Genomic DNA, 23,789 nt, shown 5'->3' with positions numbered 1-23,789 from the left:
CTTCATGGTCCATGTAGTGTGTCCATGGCTTCACATCTTTTATCCACATGCACGATCACAAACACAAATGTACCCGGACAAATCCGTATGGGTATAAATAACTGGCTCAGAGAGATGTGTGTGTGTGTGTGTGTGTGTGTGTGTGTGTGTGTGTGTGTGTGTGTGTGTGTGTGTGTGTGTGTGTGTGTGTTTAGTTCAGCCTTCACTCCATTATGCATTTCAATGTGTGTTTGTTTATATGTGAGGTTGGCTTCAGTATTACAAACTTGTATGCTAGCTGGATTGTGGTCTTCATTCAACTGTGTGTGTGTGTGTGTGTGTGTGTGTGTGTGTGTTTGCCTGTGTGTGAATAGCTGGCATATGGTAGCCATCTTGCCCTGGCGGCAGAGCTGGAGGAAATTCCAGCGTTGTAGAGCTAAGGCCAAGATGCTGCCGCTGCGCACACACGGCCACACTTGCACACAGCACAGGTTTGTGATACTGGTGCCAAGTATTGAAAGGACTAACAAGGAAAATTCTTCTTTCAGTAACGAGCCAAAAGCAATTTTGTGTTTTCTGATCGCCGGACATATAATTACTTAGATAATATTCTCACTCTCACTCTCACTCTTTCTCTCTCTCTCTCTCTCGCACACACACACACACGCACGCACGCACGCACGCACACGCACGCACACACACACACACACACACACACACACACACACACACACACACACACACACACACACACACACATACACACATAGACACACATGCACACTCAGGCCTTGGTCTGTGGATTGGCTGGGTGCTATCTCTGTACACACATGGCAGCCATTACTCCTTGTGTGCTTAGGCTCGGGCAAAAGTTGGAAGCGAGCCTAGCAGCTCGACCAGCAGCTCGACCGCTAGATAGTACTGGCAATGGTTAGATTCTGTAGGGTCTGTTTTTCTGTTTTCAGTCTTAACCATGGCCTAAGGTATTTATATAGGCCCGTCTATCTTCCATGTGTCATGGTTGGAGCCATTGCCAACATTATGTATTCATACTCGCACTGCTTGTTGCGGTGGGCAGTATTTTGCGTGCTGTATGCTCCATTATACTTGTAGTCTGCCAACAGACTAAACTTATATAACACATTTTATCAGACTTCAGTACAATTTGCTCAGAGTCATTTATATGGAAAGCAGAATTCTGTAAAACAATATGCCTATATTATTATTGTACGAGATGACACAAAGCAGATTAACAGTGCTATTGAGTTAATGCAAGATGATTGCTGTGTTTAATTTGCAAAACACTTATAATACACTTTATATGTATAGCCTAAACAACATACGTTATAAGTGTTTTGTGAATATTTTTTATTTCTTTACTCCTCAGTGATAGTAAAATGAATATCTTTGGGTTGTGTGCAAACCAAACAAATTGATTATTTGAGAAAACGGTGGACAGATTAATGGAGAATGAAAATAACGATTTGTTGCAGCTCTTGATCTGTGTCTGTATCTCCTCTGCCTGGCCAGATATAACAAGTTTCCTTTGCTTCTGATCTTTCCTTATCCTCCTCAGGAGCACGACCTCTCATTTTTCCACTTCAGCTGTTTCTTTACCTCACGTGCACTCGAGACCTGTCCACATTAGATGATTTCAGAGCCTCCCTGAACCCTTTCACTGCCTCTGTCTGCTGGATGCGAGCAACATTTATCCTACTCTGTGTGTGTGTGTGTGTGTGTCTGTTATCTTCTGTGGTTTTCTTCCTCTTTGATTTGAACTCTCACCAGCTGTTGCATATCAGTAAATTTTTATGTGTGCCCAGCGAGCCTGGACCAACCAAATGTAAGAATTTGTAAAGAAAACTAAAATCTGGTGGGGCTTCAGTTGATTGTCAGAATGCCAGATACTGTGGTCTTAGCAACCATTAGGCCAAAGTGTTCGCTCTCAGCTCAACAGTTCATCAGATGGTCCTGCTGGGTGAACAGGCTCAACATGGACACATCAGCTTTTACTCGTGCTTAATTCTTCCACTGGGGATATATATGTGCCTTGTGTACTTATTAAGCATATCTGCACAGCTTTTTGTTATTTGGTTTAATTGCACTCTCCCGCAGAAATGGAAAAAATATGTTAGGGTCTGGACAAAATCTGATATTGTGTGATCTGTTGCTGTCATGTGTGTAGCGGCCCATCTTTCCTCCATTTCTCATGTGTTAACACCTTTGTGATGGGACGATAAGCCTGTAGTCAAGAGCAGGTGCTCAGCCTTCGTGCTGCAAAGTAGAATATCTCAAAGAGGGAAAGAGACAAAGGTCAAACAGAATCGAAACAGCAGCTGAAAGTGCAACAGGCCATGAAAGAGAAAGAGAAAGAGAAAGACAGTAGAGGCAGAAAGACATAAAACACTGTGAGCTATTTTCATCTGGACCATCTATGGTATATAATTAAGGCTTATGGCTTTTGGGTTTTAAAGATCTTCCCCTCCGAAATTTAAAAAAGAACGGATCACTTTCAACATCCATCCATCCATCCATCCATCATCTATACCGCCTATCCCTTTCGGGGTTGCGGGGGGCTGGAGCCTATCCCAGCTACAATGGGTGAGAGGCGGGGTACACCCTGAACCGGTCGCCAGCCGATTGCAGGGCCACATGTAAGGACAAACAAACATTCACACTGACATTCACACCTACGGACAATTTAGAGTCATCAATTAACCTAATGAGCATGTTTTTGGTCTGTGGGAGGAAGCCGGAGTACCCGGAGAGAACCCACGCATGCACGGGAAGAACATGCAAGCTTCACACAAAAAGGCCCTGCCTGACCTGGGGATTGAACCGGCAACCTTCTTGCTGTGAGGCACGCGCACTACCTGCTGCGCCACTGTGCAGCCCCCACTTTCAACATATTCAATATAAGTGTACTGTATATAGCCTGATTTTATGTTCTCACACAGATGGTTCAAGTCATAGAAAGTACAGGGAGAAAACAAATGACCCTAAATTAAAAAAGCCTGTATGGTTTAACTAAAATCGCATAAGGTGTTTTAACATTTTAAAAGATTCACTTAGGTTCTTGAATGATTTATTTTCCTCAATTTGATGTTATTATTGAATATCAATACATTTCTGAATATTGATGGGCTGTTAAGATGGTTTGTTGTCTTATTCACGATGGCATGCTCTCACACACTGCATGTGTCTCTATGTCCCACTAACAACCACATATGGAGAAAGACACATATGTCCCCTAACACACAGGAGGCCCTGCTTGTGCTGAAGAGCTTCACATGTGGAAAACACACACACACACACACACACACACACACACACACACACACACACACACACACACACACACACGCACACGCGTGCACACATGTCAGTCAGCAGGGTTGTTATCGCCTGGAAAGGTCAGATGGACAGGGTGTGCAGTGGTTGCTATAGTGACCTGGGTAAACACCAGAGCCATTGTAATCCGCTCCCACCGTCTTGGCTTGACCTCCATGTGCTGTTGGTTTAGTGCATGTATGTGTGCACACGCTCACACACACTTGCACTTGTATCACTTAGGTTCACTCATCCCTCAACTTGTCATCATTTGCGTAGTCTTGAGCACAGGTACCCACACAGACACACGCACAAATACACACATATGCATACACACTGATGACCAAGTTGTGTAGGCAGTGGGCTAAATTAAACATCAGTCTTTGTTAATCTTTAATTTGTGACATAAATCCTAATGAGACGAGGACATCCTGTAATCATTTGTTACGTCACCAGACAGAAAAACAGCCAGAGTGTGTCTGTGTGCGTGTATCTGTGTGTGCAGAAAACATTGCAGAGGCTAATCTGACTGAATAGGCTTTAATCTGACTTCAGAGATGTTTGTGCGTGTTTTTATTCGCCCGTTTTATCTGAATTTTTAACTCTTCTCTTTGCATTCCCACCCATCTGTTCGTTTTGTTTTTAAGCCCCATGTCTTCTACTCTTTCCCCCTCCCCCCTCTCTCGTTTTTTCCCTTTTCTCTGTCTTTCTCGCCTCTCACTGTCTTCCTTCTTCTCTTGTAAAACTGACTGAATGTGCAGTGGCATGCCAGAGTGTGAGTGAGTCACCATGTGGGATTGTGCTGCCACAGAGAGGACTGGCTAAAAGAAAGCTCGTTTGGATCGGATTGCTCATCATCAATGTGTGCACGCCTCTTTTAACTATCAAGTCCTTTTTATCATCAACTTCGAATTTGTGCTTGAAAAGATAAAACCATTCTCCTTCTCCTTCCTCCTGTCTTTCCTCAGCACTCCTGCTTCTGATTGATCTTTTTCCAGTGCTTCGAGGCACACTTATTGTTTGCCAGGATTCCTCAGCTTTCACCCTTGACCTCATGATCGTCTTGGCTGAGAAGGAATGTTTTTCACCCAGGATTTTCTGATTGTTCTGGTCCAGTGTTTATTTTTAATGAGCCTGGTTGTGGTGCTGGGATAAACAAAAATAGGAGCAATTTTATCTTGAAGAACATATTGTGTATTCCGGTGTTCGCTGTTGTTTTGCATCTCTTTGCATGTGGGAATGCTTGCACCATGGGTGCATCCTGGTGACAATATCCATGGCTACATTCCCCTGTCTATTCTGGTTCTAGCTGTAAGAATTACACTAGAAAGGTGACGGGTGGGGATGAGTCAGAGAATAGGCTTGCAGTTACACACCAACATGCGCACACACACACACACACACACACACACACACACACACACACACACACACACTCACACACACACAGAACCTATGGAAAGAAAGGATGTTGAAATTTGAGACACTCATAGAGGTCCTTAACATTGTTAGTCTCCTTTTGGCAGTTGCAATGCCTAACATGGTGACTATTTTGCATCAGAGAGTTATTTTTCTCCAACTAAAAGGCAAAATGAGGATAAGAATTTCGTTCCTAACCACCTTGGAGGTACCTTGATTCCTTAGGGGCACCATAGTCAACTATGGACGTGTTTACACTGGATGAAAGTGCGGTTTTTCACATTCTGCTTCAGAAAGACCTCCTCCAGCTGCTGAGCAAAGTGGTTTGTGGTAATACTAGGCTTGTAGAGATTCCAGTAGCAGTGTGGCTTCCCCGGAGTTTCGGTGCGCCGTTGATAGGCTGAGGACTAAGCTCGGCTGTGCTTTCACTAGTTTACTTTCTGTTGCGACACAAGAAAAAGTTTATTCTCACACAGCAGAAAAGAATGAAGCTTTTCTCCTCTTGTTTTTTCTCTCCTCAGTTATGTCTCAAAACTTCCAAATGGCTCCCTCTGATAAATAAGACCAAAGAAACACTCCTGCAGCCCGCTGCACCAACATCCAGACCTTCAACGTGTGTACTTGGAATCAGAAAGAAATGGTTCATTTTCCCCTAAGCACAGAAAAAAAGCCAAAGGGGAGATGAATAACATATTCTCAAGTCACAAAAGCTAAACAGAGAGATTGCATTCAAGGTTTCTAAGCTACAATCCCAGGTTTGGTCTTTTCTTTGGCTGAGGGAGCACTGTTTGGGATAAAATATACTGGTTTGATGATCCTCTAACGTGGCCATCTGCCAGTAATAGCTCCAAATGTTTGGGTTGAACCCAGGGCAGAGTGATGAATCAAATTCTATTTTCAATTCTAATTTTGACTTCCAGTGATTATGAAAGCAAGATAATCAAGATAAAACAAATATTTTGCTGCATCTCATTTTGCAGTGAGCTCTAAATGCAGCACACCCCTTTGCTTTACGGCAGTGCTGTTTTGCCCCTCCCTAAAAGTCCAAACTGACTCTCAGCCAGATGTTTTTATTCTCAACATTTATTTTTGTATTTTCTTTCAAGGAAATCCATGAGCAATGGGCAATCGCGTTAAATAATCATGATCACAGTATTGCCCCAGATAAACGTGATTATGACTTTTGCCATAATCGACTCTTAGAACAGACCCATCATACAGATACAGCAGAGCTATTAAAAAAAAATCTTGTGCAACAGGTCAACTGACGATCCAGTATGAGCAGGAACATGTTGCTTAGAGGTGGGAGGACAGATTAGCACTTTGCTCTCAGGGAACAGCATTGTTCTCCTGGGAAGGAGAATTAGAAAACCTTTGTGTAAATATGTTGACTGGACCTTGTACTGTCTGGCATCAGAAGTGGAAAATAAAGAGTGCCTGTGCAGGAAAACACAGGCAGGGAGGGAGAAAATAGACCTCTAAAGATGGTGAGGGGAAGGTAGAGATAAGAGAGCAAATGGAACAATTACATGGAAGTGAAGGCAAAGGTAGTGGAAGATGCAGCCTGCAGTTTCTGATCTGCAGTTGCTCTGAAAGAGAGCAGGAAAGGGAAGAGGGTAAGCCATTATAAAGTATGACATAAATATGCTTACTTAACCTTGAAAGTTCTGGCATCACAGGGGTTGAAACCGTTGCCAAGGACTGGCTGCAGAGCAGAAGGGGCTGGGGGTGGAGGGGGTGCACATCGAGGTCTAAAAAGTAAGCGACGCAGACTGAAAATGGTGAACAGCAAAAAAAAAAAGTGTCCTTGGGATTAACCACCAGGCTCAGCTTTGCAGACAAGCATCTGAATCAATTTTCCCTAAAGCAAATTAAACCTCATCCGTAAATATTTACTGCTCATTCACCAGAGGGATTTCTCAAGGATACAATAAATAAACAAAACAAATTTTACTTAAGCGTTTATTTGGTGGGTACAAAGGTCATTTCCCATTCACAGCCAGTATAAGACCCAGCAATGATGCATTATCCTAACTGTTACTCCGCCATTTTAGTTGCCACATAGAGGTTCTCGTTTTTCTCCTGAAGGAAGTCTCCAGCCAAAATCTTTTGAGTATCACAAACTCACCACCTGTAGACTCAAAGCACATTAAAACATCTGAGAAACTTTTCAGACCACTCCTGCAGCATGATGCACTCTGCTGGTGATCCATATATTGTCCCAAAAAATATTGAAGTCCATAATTCATTGGTAAAGTGGATTTGGAGAGGTAGAAAATGGTTCACAAACAGTTTAAAAAGTGTCCATGGACATTTAGCTGTCCTCATTGGATGTGATTGGAGCCTGTTGTAACAGCAAGCTACAGCCTACCTTTTTCAAGCTGTTTGGTATTCAGTCTCAAAAAATAAAGAATTCCTTAATGGTACTGCAGTGCATTTATGTGTTTCACATAACTTGGACCTCACTGGGCCGTAAAGTCCTGCGTCCATGTAAATAAAGAGTTGACCAGTGCACCAGCTGGGTCACAGGTACAGAATGTACTGAATGTAAAGAGGCTTAAGAAAGCATGAAGGGAGGGATGGAGAGAGGAAGAGGAATGTAAGCAAACGAGGGAGACAGGCGTCAGCGAGGTCTGAATTTGCTGAGTGCGCTGTGTGAAGTTGCAGTGCCATCGTGGTGAATGTAGCACTGCCCTGCTACATCAGAAGATACCGGTGGAGACAGAGGATATCTCTGCTCCCCAATGAAGTTTTCAAGAACTTTGTGAGCATTTTTTTATGAGCCACTGTTTTAAGTCTTGATCATTCTTGATAGCGAAAAAGTCAATCAATGATACATAAAATACCAGAGAAGAACCTTCTGAGTGTCAGTTGTACCCTTATTATATATATATATATATATATATATATATATATATATTTTTTTTTTTTGGTAACTTAAAAACAAAGTAGCTTAACCCTAACCCTAACCCTATTTAATTGTAATTATTTTAAGCCTCTCTGACACTAAACATAAACTAACCAGTCGTCCGCCATTGTTTCAAAAGCATGTTCATTATACAAAGCAGCGATCGGAGTGCATGAATTGAAGTGATGCTGTCATCATTTCTCAACCACGCTCTTTTGTATGTACACGTGGATACAGAGAAATCTGCTCTTTAGGAGGCATTTTTAAAAAAATTCCAGGTTTAGTGTGCTGTGTGCGTGCGAACAAGTAGAATCTCCGCTTTGCAAAATATCCCTATACATGTAGCCATGGCCCCAGTCTCAACTGTGCACTGTGTTCTTCATCGTTTTTTTGGCAGAAGCACATGCAAAACTTGACTGGAAAAGGAGGTGATGAAATCCACTGTCCATTGATGGATGTGTATGCAGTAACGTGCCACATGTGCATTTTGCTCTTTAATTGCTAAAATATGTTTTGAAAGCCAGGCCAATGTGATTTAAGACAAATGGTGTGATAATAGATGAGCCCCTGATACTTTTCCCACAGTGGTTAAATTGTTAATGGTGTGTTTTATTTAGTGGGATCGAACTTTTTAACCTTCAACCGAGCTAGTGTGAAAAGTGATAGAAAACATATTTGAGCAAAGAAAGGGAGGGCATGATATGAATATGAAAAAGGAAAATTTGCGAATGCTGCTTAACTCTAAATAGAAATCTGTCTCTTTCAAGTATGCACACATATTATAAATAAACCCAATTCACAGGCATTTGTTCAGCTAAATAAATGCCATAGAAAACAATAGACACAGGTGTGTGTGTGTGTGTGTGTGTGTGTGTGTGTGTGTGTGTGTGTGTGTGTGTGTGTGTGTGTGTGTGTGTGTGTGTGTGTGTGTGTGTGTGTGTGTGTGTGTGTGTGTGTGTGTGTGTGTGTGTGTGTGTGTGTGTGTGGCTCAGTGATTGATATTCTTGCTGTTTTGCTCTTCTCAGTTTTCCGATGCTGATGCTAAAAATCATCATCCCATTTGCCTTGCACAACTGTCACATCATCATCCTCATTATTTCACTCTGGTTATCAGAATCTGAAATGCACCTACAGCCCTGTTAATCAGTGTCTAAATTTCAGCAAACACACTGTCGCTGTTGTTTAGACTCTGGCAGCCTCACAGCACTTGTGTGAATCAGACACCTTGTTCTCCTGATGAAAAGTTCTCCTGATTATATTTATTTAACGGTTTAAACAAACTGATGATATGTTTGGCGGCGGAGACATGCATACAGAGATGCCAAGAACCAGAGGGTACAGGTTTTGTCTCCCAGCCACCCTGGAGGTTTAAAGGTTTTTGGTTGGTAAGCATTGTATTTGTGTCGCCCAGTATCACACACTGCTGTCAAGGAAGTGATCTGTAATGTAATTAAACTAAATCTGCATTGTGTAGCCGAGGAGACGCAGAAGCTTAGGTAAGGTTTTGGTGCGACTATTTTCCCCCAGTATTCAGGAAGTAAGGCAAATGTGACTTAACGTGAACGAAACTAAAACTGCCTGAGTCACATCAGAGATTTTTATGAGCAGTGGTGGTTGTTTAATAATGAACAACAACCTCTCCCATGATCCCAGCTACTTCGTGATGTCATCAAACTATGTCTTTTTAATTCATGTGTTTTGGCAGCTCCTTGTATAAAGCAAGTACAACCGAAGAAGCCATCTCACTCTTTGGCATTTGGTGTGGAAAAACCTTGTTTCCATTTTTTGTATACTGTAGCTGTCTGTCACAATTTATGACATTTGAGGCCCGGTCTCAAATAGGAATACCCACAGCCAACTGTTCTTTGTCTCTGTGACCACCAGAGAAGGAATAACGCTGTAAAGCCCTGCATGACTTGCTGTCAGTCTTCAGAATAATCTTTGTGATCCTGTGCTGCTCCACACGGTGACCCAAAACTTTGCCTGTATGCAAAGAAAATGGAAAGAAAAAGTCTTGGAAAAGGAAATTCTGATCTCATACTGAAGACAAACTGTCTGAAAAAATGTTGGTGGTATTTAGAATTTAAATGAAATCGAATAAGTGAAAGCGTCATTTTTGGCCTTGTGTGGGCTTTTCTACTTGAGTGTGTCATAGTGGGCTACATCAAGGAACAAGAAAAACCTCCACCGCAGTTGGAGGAGGTGAATTCATTCAACTACTCTCCTCTCTGCACACCTTATGTGTTCATGTTGGAAGACTTCAAACCACACTCACTGATGATATTAAAGAAATTCTGTGATTCTTTGCCTCCTAACTCATCACTCATCCTCCATTTTGCTCTTTGTGAGGCCGAGCTTTGTTTGACACTGAAAGAAATCCCGATTCTGTACAAGTAAAAGCAGCGAGCTCTTACGGCTTTGTGCTAACTCATCAGACTGTTGGTCAACCTGCACAAAACACTGCACTCTGTGTAGAAACTTGGCATTGAACAGCTGAAAAGGCGAAGTAGAACAATGAATCGTCTCAGAGAAATGAGCTTGTTTCAAAGTGCTATAAAGCACTACTTGCTTTGGCTTTGCTGCATGATCGCTGTTGGCTGGAAAGTTGATAACTGCGTTTCTTTTGCAGCTTTTTCAGGTTTGACGTCAGCGTATCCACCACACACTTAAAGTCAGTCAATAGGAGTATTAGAGTCACATAACAAACACACACTGATTAATGTTTTAATACATGTTTGGTGCAGCACAGAATGAGCTCTGCGTCACTCCTGGCTTTCTTTTCTACCTTTTTTATCTCCCTTTTTCCTACATTTATCGCTTCCTTTTTTCCCGGTCTTTCTGATTTTCACTTTCAGTGTCTCACTGTCATTTTTAAAAGCCCCAATCCTCTTTTGGTATCCCATTCTGCCATCATCTTACACTCATTTTTTTAACCACACTTTAAAATGATCTCTCACCTTGTCTTTCTATGAGCCCCCTCCCATGTATTGCATATGTATTGTGTTTTATTTTGTGCATCTTTCATACACTGTAACATTGAAAGCATTTTATGGCCCTTTGATCAGCCTCACTGGGGATATCTCAGGTGCAACTCTATAAAGAGGAGTGGCACCAGAGATAAGATAAGTCTGTCTGACTTTGGGCTGTACTGCTCACAAACACATACGCCACATCGGCTCTCACTCCTTATCACATCCATAGAGCTTTTTTTAGCCTCGCTCAGATTCCCCCCCCCCCCCCCCCACACACACACACACACACACACGCAGCACGCAGCACGCATGCACGCACGCACGCACACACGCACACACGCACACACACACACACACACACAGGAGTTTCTAATGTCAAGAGTTCAACTGTCATGTTTATATGTTTTGAGCTTTAATCAGATCAGCTTGAGGGTACATTAATGGCTAATGGAATAAGGAAACTAAATGTGTGTGTGTGTGTGTGTGTGTGTGTGTGTGTGTGTGTGTGTGTGTGTGTGTGTGTGTGAGAAACAGAGTGTAGTGCAAACACACAGACACACACACTGTTTCAGAGTGTCAGTTATCCTTATGAATACAGCTTTCTGTTGTAAATGTCTCTTGAGGTTAAAGGTCAGCAACATCACGTCACACTCATAACTCCATCACTGTCCATGGCAAAGAGGAAGTGTTCATTTCATCTTTTCATGACGCATATATTATTTTTATGGATATATATACTTATATTCTGTTTTTATATGCTGTAATGTACAGAATATTTCTTCTTAAGAGTCCAACTGCATGTCAATTTCATGTTTTTTTTCCTGCTACAGCATATGGGTCTGATCTGTTAATTACATGTTCTGTACTCAGTTGGAAGAATTGTATATGTAATATTTTAATGGTTTCATGATGCCTCCCTGTCTGCACATATAACAGTCAAAATGCTATTGTATCTGTGTGCACTTAGAAATTCTTCCAGGAATGCATGTTAGCAGTCATTGTGAACAGGCCAGCATGCTGATGTTTCCATGCTAGTCTAGCTTTATTCTATTCAACCAGCAGACCGTAGCATAATTATTAACAAGTCCACTTTTACTATACCTACTCCACTGGCCTGTGCTCTTAACAGTGTGCACATCTTGGTTAGATTATATAAGAAATGTGTTCAATTGATTTACAGTACAGAGCTGGAAGACAGGTCTGTCCTCCAGCACAAGTGGAACTAAAACTTCACTTTTCCTGGAGTTTCTGGGAAAAGTGAAGCCAGTGAAAACAAAAAAAAAAAAAAAAAAATCATTTCCAACATATTTTCCATCGTTTCTTTTATGGAAAATGTGTTTTTAATTTTGACAGACTCGCACTAACAGTTTCACTCGTGAGAGATAGACGCTATCAGCCGTCTTGACCAATAATTCACAAAGAATTCGCAATAAGAAGGAAAAGCAGACGCATCTTGATTTGTGCAGTGATTACCTGCAACCTGTTGTTACTCAACAATTTGCACATTGGTATGCAGTTGCTATAGTGACAAAAAAAGATAAATTTAGGCTGTTTTTTCTGAACATTGTACAACATGTACTCAATATGATGATGGCGATGATGATAATGCTGCTGTTCCTGATGTTATTAAAATAACTCCTCTCTCTCTCTCTCTCTCTCTCTCTCTCTCTCTCTCTCCCCCTCTCCCTCTAGATGCCAGGCCTTTTGTCCAGTCCTGTGTGTCTGACAGTCATCTGGTTTTTATCTTGGTCGCTGCGTCCCAGTCGTGCTCAGATTCGTGCTGATGAAGGTAACACAGGCACACGTATGCATGCAGAAAAACATGTTAAAGTACATATTTAAAACACATACCATATGCCAGCTATTCACACACACACACACACACACACACACACACACACACACACACACACACACACACACACACACACACACACACACACACACACACACACACACACACACACACACAGAGACACACCCACACTCTGTTAAGGATCAGGCAGGGACTTACAAAGAACTATTTTGGGTGCTCTTGACTTATCTTGACTCAAAGTACTTATGGGATCTAAAGCTACTGGCGAGGAAAGGAGGGAGGAAAGATCCAGAATGTAGAATCCAAAGTGGATGCAGTGCGGTTTAAGTGAAATGTTGATCGAAGCACTTCTTTTCTAGTTGAAACGCATAATTTTTATGGTTCTCTGTCTTTCCAATTCCTGATGTGCAACTTCAGTTCTTTACACAGTTGAATTTGAATTCATGTTTTTTGGATTAGCACTCCGCAAACAAGAATTCCATTGTTTAAGTTTTTTTTTTTTTTTTCCCCTCACACAGCACTTAAGGGATCTGTCTGGCATTAAGAAATTGACTCTCATTTCTTTCGTTGCGTCTGTCTTTGAAAGCGTGTTCTTCCCTCTTGGTTTCTGTCTCTTTCGCTCTCTCTATCACTGTATATCTTTCTAAAATCAGCCAAATTAATCACTCCAACAGTAAGAGCACCTGCCCTTAGCCCTTATGGTGAAACTGTCAAACTTCTCCCTTCCCATTAATTTTACCCTACTGCAGCTCCAGAGCCTCTTTTTTTATTGTTTGGAAAGTACTGAGTTTCATCCAGCTTGCAATTTCTGTGTCCACCCTGCCATCTGATTTCAATGTCAGGAGAAACTTGCAGCCTTCCTGTATGCATTAGTGTGTGTGTGTGTGTGTGTGTGTGTGTGTGTGTGTGTGTGTGTGTGTGTGTGTGTGTCGGCTCTCTTGCCAGAGGCCGAATCAGATATGAGTGGAACGCTGTGGGTTTGGGGAATAATGTACTTCACTGCCAATAAAACATGAATACACACATTCAGACCAGCCAACTCTTTGCACTACACCAAGGCCCCAGGTAACACACACAGAAACAGAAGGAGGAGAGTGTGTGTGTGCGTATGTGTGTGTGTGTCTGGTGGTTAACGGAAAAAGAAGACCCTTTTAAAACTGGCGACAGAGGCATTGAGGACAAAGATTGAGATAGAGGGAAAGATTGACACAGATTGAGAAATGATAAGACAGGAAGATTTTTTTTGCTTGCTTTTTAACTGTTCTGTAATTAACATTATCTTCTTAACACGCTACAGACAGAGAGTTTTGCCAGCAGCTGTTGATTTCACCAGCTTTAAAGACAATCTTCGCTGGTGTTAAATCTAGCTTATACAACAACAGCTCTTTTGCTTTTTCCCTGCTTAGTATGAGAGGAATGGGCTCTGTCTTTTTGCGGTCTGTGAAAGACCAACATTCGTCTGTTTGTACACTTAGTGAGTGTAAAAGACAGTCGAGAGAATCTGAATCTCCCAGTTAATCTCTTAAGCTTGCGATAACTCTGTTTTAAGCTTTTTCCCCTGTAAGTCTCTGAATTGACACCTCCAGAATTCGGGCCTGTAAAGCAGCTCCTCCTGTCGCTCTTTGAAGCTAACGTTAGCTCACGCAGCTACAGGGCAGAGCCGTCAACAGTCTGAACATGTCGTCAGTTTGATATTGAAACATTGTCAGACATGACTCACCAACAGTTTGTCTGTATTAGCATAACTGGCCAACTGAGCAGCTGTTATCAAGATACGCTGGCACCTGTGGATGTGGTGTCACTACATTGATTGTATTATAAAAGTTCAGACTAGAAGTTGAATTTTGTCTGAACTGTTTACATAAGGGGACCTCTGAAAGGTCATCAGAGAAACAAGCTGCTAAATTTGTTTATTTGTTTTAGACAAATGTGCATTAGAGTATGCCTTAAGTTAAAAATTTCCTTTTAGATTGAAAATAGTCATGGTGACCGAGGTATGTTCAACCTTTCTAGCTGGAACATCTTCATCTGTCACACAGCTTTGTTTCCAGCTGTCTCAGTAGCTCAAATGTATCACCATGCCTTGTGTTGCGTATGATAAATTGGTTCCCATACACACCACAACAGAGTGAACAGGCTCCAATGTTTCTTTTTTTAAAAGTCTTCGTAGGTTTCATTGTCCTGCTTTCTGAACGTATTTGTCTCCTTCACTCAAAAGCGTAAATGCAACCACAGAGTCACTGTGGAGCACTTTGCTGCTCGTTTTCCCAGCTGTTTCATTTTGCGCAGCCACTAAAACAACAGCAGGAAGGCCAGAAAAGTGAGTTTTAGGTGTCAGTGAAAACCAAGTATTGAAAAGGCCTTCAGTAAAGCCTTTTTGAGTATGTGTTTAATTTAAGATTAACTTCGAGGGTCCCTGAAGGGTATATGAGGTTATATGCAGCAGGTAAAGCTATTATAAATACAGCAATACAGCAGATTAAATAAATAATGTTGGTCCCAACAAGCCTCGAGCTGTACTTGATGTAAACAATAAGCAGTTTTTGGTTGTTATCCTTCTCAGTAGCACCGTAATTGCAGTCAAACTTGCGACAAATGAAGGCGATAAAGAGAGGCTTGTACGAAAAATGAAGGGGAAAAACAAAACACAGACCTGGGACAAATTGTTTGTTGCCGAGGGAGGAGAGGCCAGCAGGGAGTGTGCATGCCTGAGCGATTGAGGTTGAGGATTAATGAAGGTGTGTGCGTGGCAGACTGGCAGTCAAAGTGATGTTTTTCCACTCCAGATCGACTGTAAATGCCAGCTTTCATATTATGGAGCCAAGCTAAACATGCACAACACATACACTCACACACTGCAGATAGAGTATCAACTCAGCAAATTACTACAGTCACCACAAATATTTGCTCAGGTATATACTGCTCTTGGTATCAGTTCAAATCAACACTGCCTTGCAATATTGAGTGATGGTAAGTTGTTTAGCAGCTTCTGTCTCAGCCTTTAAGTTACTGAGACAGATGGTTTTTCTATGCACCAAATGTTTGGCTTTTTTCTTTCATTTTTAGACACATTAATGGATACTCACAAGCTGTCAAGGGTAATAAACCTGTGACATGCTACAAAACGTTCTCAAGGCATCTGCTCATACATTAAAGGGTTAGTTCACCATGCAGATAGCTTTGAGCTTTGGTTGTGTCCATGTTTGGGGATGAAAAGTGTGCCGCCACCCCACTTTTACGGGGGTATATGGGATTTTGTTTGTCCTGCTTGAAGCCGTTTCTTACATAAAAATAGTTCCAATTAAATTTGCGACTTTGCTGCATGTATGGTGAGTAATCATGGCATTGTTCCTGTTGAGTTTTCAGATGCTTTTTTGAAATGATATGAGCACCACTAGATAAAACTGAGATAGATCCCACTAGAAGTGACTTTAAGAATAAAGAAGTCCAGTTTTTAGAGGCTGCCTCCATCCAAATCCACATTGCGGAGGGGTTCCATTTCAAAGGTTGCCAAATGTGTCCCACTTCTTCTTGAATCTTGGGAAGACAGGACTGAACAAGGTGCACTTTTTGTGTCAGTGATTCTTATTCATTCCTCAGGGCTCCAAAACTCATAGCACACGAGTTGCTTTTTTAGTTTGTGTGTCTGTGAAGTTCAGGCCAGGAGCTCAAGGTTATGTTGAATCCTCTGTAGTCAGTGAATCAATCTTAAGGACAAGCAATTTATGGCAATGAGCAGAAAGCGGCGCAAAGTTGTGCAAATCGACATATTTGGGTGGTGATTCTCAGCAGGACCGGCAGAAGTAGTATTTTCTCACAGTACAAGGCGAATGTTTCTGAATGGAGCTTGAGAGTGAAGTGTATCTGTATCTTGTTATCTTCTTAAAACTGCTTCTCTGTCTATTATTGAAGCGGAATATTGTTTTAATTGTGATTATGATAAACCTTCAGAAAAATAAAACACACCGGTGCACCTTTATACTGTGTGCCAAAGTCTCCTCAGCCAAGTGTCTGCAGGATCCCAAACCTTGTATGGTCATGTTATTATAGTACTGTTGACTTTACTGTAGATGGTGGCACTTAAATCACATTAATACAGACAATGCAGACGCACGGTATGTCACATTGTGCAGTGTGCAGACGCTGCGAGCCAGACAACGATGTATTTTAATGTTTTATGTGATGTCTGTGTTTGCAGTGTCAGGCGTGCAGTATGGGCGCTTGGAGGCAAATGTGACACTGGCATGCGGGAAGGCACAAACCGGGTAAGGAGAGATTCTTCTATAACGGCTGTATTCATTCAGTTCATCACAAAACTCCCATAACGGCAGGAAATAAGCTCGAGTGCAGTGTTTCCACAAGACATTTTAAGTCAAAGTGCTCAAAGTTTGTAATTTAATTAGCAATGTAGCCATTTTCATATACTTAATTATGCATTTTTTTTAGCTTTGACTGAAAGCTGTATGTGTGTTCAAGTGCCTTCTTCAAAACAACTTGGGAAATATCGGAAACCCTGCACAAAATAACAGGGAAACCTTTCAGTTTTAGTGCCGTTCTGTCAACATTAGATGTTGAGGCAACAAAAGATAACATATGGCCAAACAGTGGCTGCATTGCTAAATCAGCTGATTTACAGACAGTAACAAAAATCTAAAATAATACCAGACGTGTCATTTAAATGAAAGTTGTGATATGCAGATGTAGCTCTTTGATATTTGTTATGATGTCCTTAAACATTCCCTTTAACATCATTTGAGCCTACAGGTGAGTCCTCATCAGTGTAATCACTAAACTCTGACATGTTCCCGACTAGGATACCTGTGGTGTGGCATCTCAACCACAGCTCAGCATTGCCATGGCACAAAGTGACATCAGATGGGAGCTTAGTGCTGCTGCACGTCGACCACTCTGCGCAGGGCAACTACAGCTGCTATGACAGCCAGGGGCTCCTCCTCCACTCTGTCAAACTCAGGCTGGGCCGTAAGTGCTGTTGTGACTTGTCCAGGCTCACGGCGCCTAATTTAGGAGTCATTACACTTTAACAGCTCTGCCACACTTTCAGTCTCTCGCCATGGGACCGCAGCTTTAAAAAAAAAAAAAAAAAAAAAAAAACTCTTTGCAGCAGGAACATGTCCGTGTCCCCTGTGTTTTAGCCCCTACATGCACAGACAGCAACCCAATCTGTCACAGTTCACATCATTCTTTGGATAATTTAGCATAAGTTTTTGTTTCTCCTACTCAGACATTCTCTTCTCTCTTGAGTTTCAACATGTTTTCCTCTGTGTCTCCCTCATCTCTCTGTTTCTTTCTCTTCCCCTTGTTTAATGAATGGATTTCTTTTATCAGCGTTTAATTTATGCTGCCTCTCTGGCTATAACAAAACATCTTCGTACAGCAGTGATAATGATGGTAGCACTGCCGGTCCTCAGAGGAAATGGGTCTTATCGGCCGTGACATAGACAAAGCCCTCCACTTCCTGTAAATGTCTCAAACAGGAAGCGGCTCCCTAAGTGGGCTTCCTTTAGAGGGGCGGGGGGGGTTTTCCATGGTACTGGCCAAGCCTCTCCTGGAATATGTAGGGTCATGACAGGGACACCAGGGCACAGAGTTATTCATTTTTGACTTACTTGAGGACAAGACAGAGAAGCTTTTAGAATATTACATCCAATAGAGCCCTTAAAATAAAAATAAACTCCTTGTTCATCCTGTAAATTAATCTGTCTGCCTCCTGTTTCCCAGATCCCCCTGGGCTGCTGAGCATTTCCTGTCAAGTGCCCAATCACACGCATGTTCGCTGCTCCTGGGTGGATTCGGTAAAGACCTTCCTACCAGCCAAGTACAATGCCTCCTTCAGGTAGGAGTGAGTTACTGCAGGTGAAACAGTAACGCCCAAGGTCACATTCAGAATATACTGCGAAGAAGCCAAATATAGTGCATATGCCGCAGTGACATTTTGAATATGGTGTGTACAGTGTGAGTCTCAGTGTGAGCCATGTCCATGCTCCTGTGCTTCCTGTCACTCTGCCATGTGTGGAAACTTTTAACCATAACGTCTTACAACAGTGTTTCTTTAACTTATTTAAGGGGGAATGGTCAGGAGTGGAGGCCATGCATCGTGGACGTCGTCCACAAGCACTGTGATGTAGATCACCCTGCCTTCTGGCAGACCATCCATACCCTGAGAATCAACGAGACCAATGGCCTGGGGTTCGAGACTACATATGTCCAGTTTAAGTTACATGAACTATGTAAGAGCCCATAAAACACACACACACACACACACACACACACACACACACACACACACACACACACACACACACACACACACACACACACGCCCACAGACAATGGGGTTACTAAAATATTGTACAATCTACAATACTGTAGTGACAAATTTGCATGACTCTGAAGCACATCAATGGCACATTAATGCTTCCCCCAACACCCACCCACCCCCCCATGCACCCACCCCCTCCATACACTCACATTTGTACATCTATATTTGAGAGGACCCTCTTTGACCCCAGCTCTTTACGCTAATGTTAACCAGTACAGCTAAATGCCCAAGGTCAACTCTGACCCTGACCTCAACCTGATTCTAACCTGACGCTTAAAAGGTCTGTCCGAAAGTAAGGACTTGTCAAAATGTCCTCAGTGTCCAAAAATGTCCTCACTCCCAAGTTCTAAACCTCTAAGTGGTTCTCTCCCCGAGCGTCTGCTCTCTATGTCAGCAGTATGTTTTTTGAAGTCGGCCAAAAAACACAACTCATTTTGGTTTTGGTGTGCCGCATGCGTCAAAGGCATGTTGACGTAGCCTATCGTAACGATCAAAATCAAGCGGTACAGAAGGATCAACACCAACCAGGTCCACTGAAAAGCTTTTACAAAACAATGGTATAAGTTGGCCTGCATTAAACAGGAGAGATCGCGCCACAGTCAGTGCATTCACAGAGGGACGTGTAGTAGAGAACAATTACAATTACGGTTAGTCATTTGGCAGATGCTTTTTTCCAAAGTGTCTCACACATGAGTTCACACACTGATGAGCCACAGCCGCGCCCATAGAGAAAGAACGTTGCTCTTTCTCTATGTTTCTCTGCAGACTCAGCACACCCTTTTCGCAATAGCAGAGCAAACAGGTACTTGAGGTGTAGAGCAAGTGGAGTTCACCAGTTAGTCCATGGGGTTGCTAGTTATACCTTGGCTGCTGTTAATATACTTAAGCAGCCCACCCAAGTAAAGTCCATATGTGGAAACAGTGTTGTATCTGTCTACATATTCATATCACGCACACGCAACCACAGACATACACTCAAAATGTCATGATTTCTAATGCTGCACATAATTCTCCCAGACTGCTGTTGTGACTGTGCCCTTTCGCTCCACGTATAATAACCTCAATTATCTTGCTTTGCTGCTCCTGAGTCTGCATGATGTTCTTGTCGCTCTCGAGCAGACCCACTCACTGCGTCCTTGAGACAGGCATCAGAGCTATGTCGACCATCACCCGTTTTTCTCAGCCTCTGCATTCTGCTTGTCACAGTGTTTTGAAATGTGCTTAATAATATGAATAAAGAGACAGAGGTCTGAGGGACAGGCTTTACAGAATTAGTGGATAGTTCTAGTAATAGCAAAGTGATGTTGGCATAGAAAAAACAATTATTCAAGGAAGCACTTTTGGAAAAATAATAAGCTGCAAAGATATGGCAAAACAAGGTCATTCATCCTGGAAAAAACAAGTTGAAGAAATCAAGCATTTGTGTCTGAGCAGGTGCTTTGGTTTGCTTCATTAAATTCTCCCGCCCTGGATGAAATAATCTAAATTGTCTTTCAAAGAGCAAGAGAACTACAGTGGAAATAAAATGTTTGTTTCTTCTTTTCTTTGCAGTGAAACCAGACCCTCCAGAGTCCGTGATGGTGAAGGAGCTAGAAGGCTATTTGAAGAGGCTCATCGTCTCGTGGAACTTTCCCTCCTCCTGGCCGCTGCATGACGCCTTCCCCCTTGTGTTTCATATAAGATACAGGCCACTGGGCTCTATGTACTGGTCAGAGGTTAGTAAACAAGGCCGAATTCCTCATTTCACTCTTGATGGGGGTGCAGCCTCATCAAACTGATGTTTGAAGAAAAGAAACAATACGAATGTGAAAAAAAACACACAACAATTTCACTTTCCTTTCCAACCCAAATCTGGCACACACCAGATGAGTGGTCATTTAATTCCAGTCTTCTTTCAGTCTGTTTTCACTGACTTTTTGCTTGGTGTATCACCCAGAACACACACTTAAGCCAGAAACAGTAAAAAAAAAAAAAGAAATGTTGGCAGCGCAGTTCCACAGAGCCCTTTCCTTATTTGAACTTTCTTTACTTGTACATGTGATGTCGCCGTCACAACAGCAGCTTCTCTTCCTCTCTTTCTCCATCAGATTTACTCCGAGGAGAGTCCAGTCGTGATTTCAGACGCCCTGGCTGGACACCTCCACCAAGTCCAGGTTCGAGCCCGTGACGAGGTGAACTCTGAGAGCCAGTGGAGTGAATGGAGTCCCCTGCTTCTCGTCAGGCCCTGGCAAGGTCTGAGAGAAAATTCCTAAAATGTTCATTTCTAAATTATTAGTCAGGTCAAAACAAATAAAAGTTTTGATAGAGCTGCAGCTATTAGTTGAAGAATGGTGAAATAATTTATTTTGATAATCTTTTAATCAATGAGTCATTCTCCAAGCATCCCAGAATCCTGGTACTGCCTTCTCACATGTGGAAGTTAACTGCTTTCCCTTGCCTCAATAATGTAGTAAACTTGAATATCTTTGGATATCACACTGATGGTCAGACAAAACCATTTGAAAACATGATTTCAAGTTTGCAGTAAATAAAAACTGTTGCTTTGCTTAGCAAGCAGCAAGTGCCACAGTATCATATATCTAGTACAACCATTAGTGGAAGCCTTTCACACCAGACTTTGGACTGCATATTCATTGTTCCTCATTTAAATAAATGTCTGTGTGTGTGTGTGTGCATCTATTCATAGCCTACACCACCCCTGAACCTGATCCTGTAGATGAGCTCCCACCAGATGACTATCTCTCTTCCTTCAACACAAAACCAGAGACCACCACTGCAAAGTCACGCAGTAAGACTCGTATGTTACTTCAAATGATGATTGCACTGTGATTGTCTGCAGGTGTTTTACAGGCTCATGTTGTAACTCAGCAGTAGTACAATTACTGTCACCACCATTATCATGATACTGCTTTTCCTTCCACTCCTGTTGTTTCTGCTACTATTGCAATTACTACTACTGCTAAAAGTACAGGTACTCTACTGTAATTATGGTGTCACTGCTACCGTATGTTTAGTTCTTCCACTGCTACATTACTATCATTGCTAGTAGTACTACTGGTGACTTGAGATGAGGGCGTTCTTTGCTTGTTTCCAACCAAATGTCCTCAGTCTGGGTTTGAGCCTGATAAGACGGACCATGTGAATCAGAGCTAATCAAACGGCAGAATGAGTGTGTTTTCACCTCATTTTTCCGCAGGAAGCCACATCCGTCATTAATGCAGCAACATCATTTATCATTATTATACTCCAGATAGACCAGTGCAAGCGCCTCATGCCTGGCCTCATCACCAAATTACATATAACTGCAGCAAATTGTACCTGCAGGACATTATGTTTCTACAGTGTGTCCTGAATGAAAAGTTAAGTACATAACTAGAAACATGGATTTGTTGAATGCCTAATAAAATGCACAGACTCACTGCATTAGTCCGCATTGAAAATTCCTGTATTTTATTTATTTATTTGGTTAATTTGGCCTCTTCTTATCTATGTTGGCTTGCCTCTGCAGGAAGGGTGGGCTGCTTTGGAAAATGGAAAAAAAAAAAAAAAAAAAAAAATACTAGGTCAAGAAATAGACAAACCCCAGACATAAAATGTGGAGCAATCCATCAAATACTATTCAACACACCCAGTTACACTGGGAGAGGTGGATAAACTGTGGAATTCAGACAAAATTGGCTGTTAGAAACCAGAACTCAGCACTTCAATTTCGCAAACTTAAGAATAAATGCATTTTGAAATGGATAGCAAATTCTTTTCATGTGATTAGCAAAACTGGAAAAAACAAAAACAAAAAAAAAAACAAGGAAGCAGCTCCACTTGAAATATGGACAACAGTAAGGAAATATTACATCATTACAGCATCAATACATTTAAAGGAAGCCAATGTTTTGTCTTGTGTGTGTGCATGCGTGTGTATGGGATAAGTATGTATATGTTTGTGTGGGTGGGGATGCAGAATTAGCATGACAACCACATGTGACTGTGCGGTGAACAACTCAGACAGATTCAAGTGAAGAGAGAATTGAGGATTATGTAACGTGTTAATGTATTGAATGTGCTGTATTCAGACCCTGTTCTGTTAAAAAAAGTACAGAACAGCTCACATCGGCGTGGACAGGAACACAGGGAAGAGCTGCCTGCAGTTGCAAGCATTTATAAACTATACACACATGCACACACACACACAAACAGCGTACACATGGAGACAAGTACACACAGTTTTGGCAGCAGAGTAGAGGCTGAGAGTCGCTGTGACTGACGCCGTCAGACTTCTTTAAGCTGTGAGCCAGATGCCTTCTAGTTTCTCTGTGCGTGTATGTGTGTCCTTTGCAGATGTGCTCATAAATCGTTTTTTAATCTCGTGAATACCCGGTATTTTTGCACTTTTTATTGTTGATGTGTGCGTCCGCGCTGTGCATTTTTGCTTTGAAAGAGAGTTGTTTACTCCTCTGAGTATGATAAATGCATGTTTGTGTGAAAGCTGTAATGGCTGATTTAAAATTAACTTCTCACCAGAGGCTAATTGAATCAGAGAACTCACACATACCACTATTTTTTTTTCTCTCTTTCTTTCTGTGTGTCAGACACACACACCAACACAGACGATAAAGCGAGTGGACAAAAATATGAAATGCATGTTTTCACAGGGTTCGCTTTTGTCGATGAGTCATCAAGAAGTCTTCCTCCAACTTATATTTTCTTTATTTTGCCACCCTCAAACAACTGTCTCTTATATCAGTATCCTGATCTTCATCCTTTCATCATCATTCTGTTGCTTTAACTCTTTCTCTGCACCCCCACCCCCCCTTGTTTTGTCCCTCTCTTTTCAGAGAGAGATCCTGCACTTCCGGATGAAGGTAATTTGGGTTTGGTCATTCTGCTGGTTTTGTTCTCCGTGGTCATCCTCACCACCGTCCTTTCCCTCATCTTTGTCGTGTGGTAAGACACACACACATGCACACATACACACACATCCCACATCCACAGGCCACAGCTGTGTGGCCTGTCTCTCTCTCTCTCTCT

General features: G+C 42.0%; 1 protein-coding gene across 2 annotated transcripts in view; it reads left to right on the top strand.

Annotated features, from left to right (window-relative positions):
- il11ra (interleukin 11 receptor subunit alpha) overlaps positions 1-23,789 on the top strand; it is a 44,188-nt gene that overhangs the window by 18,924 nt on the left and 1,475 nt on the right. Inside the window, exons 2-10 of one of the 2 annotated variants that reach the window (XM_070989529.1) lie at positions 12,301-12,397; positions 16,623-16,689; positions 17,238-17,404; positions 18,164-18,278; positions 18,509-18,672; positions 20,316-20,479; positions 20,852-20,996; positions 21,451-21,552; positions 23,603-23,705. In XM_070989529.1, the coding sequence (XP_070845630.1) occupies positions 12,301-12,397; positions 16,623-16,689; positions 17,238-17,404; positions 18,164-18,278; positions 18,509-18,672; positions 20,316-20,479; positions 20,852-20,996; positions 21,451-21,552; positions 23,603-23,705 (1,124 nt within the window). Of the gene's footprint in view, positions 1-12,300; positions 12,398-16,622; positions 16,690-17,237; positions 17,405-18,163; positions 18,279-18,508; positions 18,673-20,315; positions 20,480-20,851; positions 20,997-21,450; positions 21,553-23,596; positions 23,706-23,789 lie in introns of both variants that reach the window. The other variant, XM_070989530.1, reaches the window with a different exon arrangement.

This window comes from Chaetodon trifascialis, chromosome 20 (genome assembly GCF_039877785.1).
Source record: "Chaetodon trifascialis isolate fChaTrf1 chromosome 20, fChaTrf1.hap1, whole genome shotgun sequence".
Classification (NCBI taxonomy): domain Eukaryota; kingdom Metazoa; phylum Chordata; class Actinopteri; order Chaetodontiformes; family Chaetodontidae; genus Chaetodon; species Chaetodon trifascialis.
The sequence above is the reverse complement of the archived record's forward strand: the minus strand, read 5'-3'. Positions and strand labels throughout refer to the sequence as shown.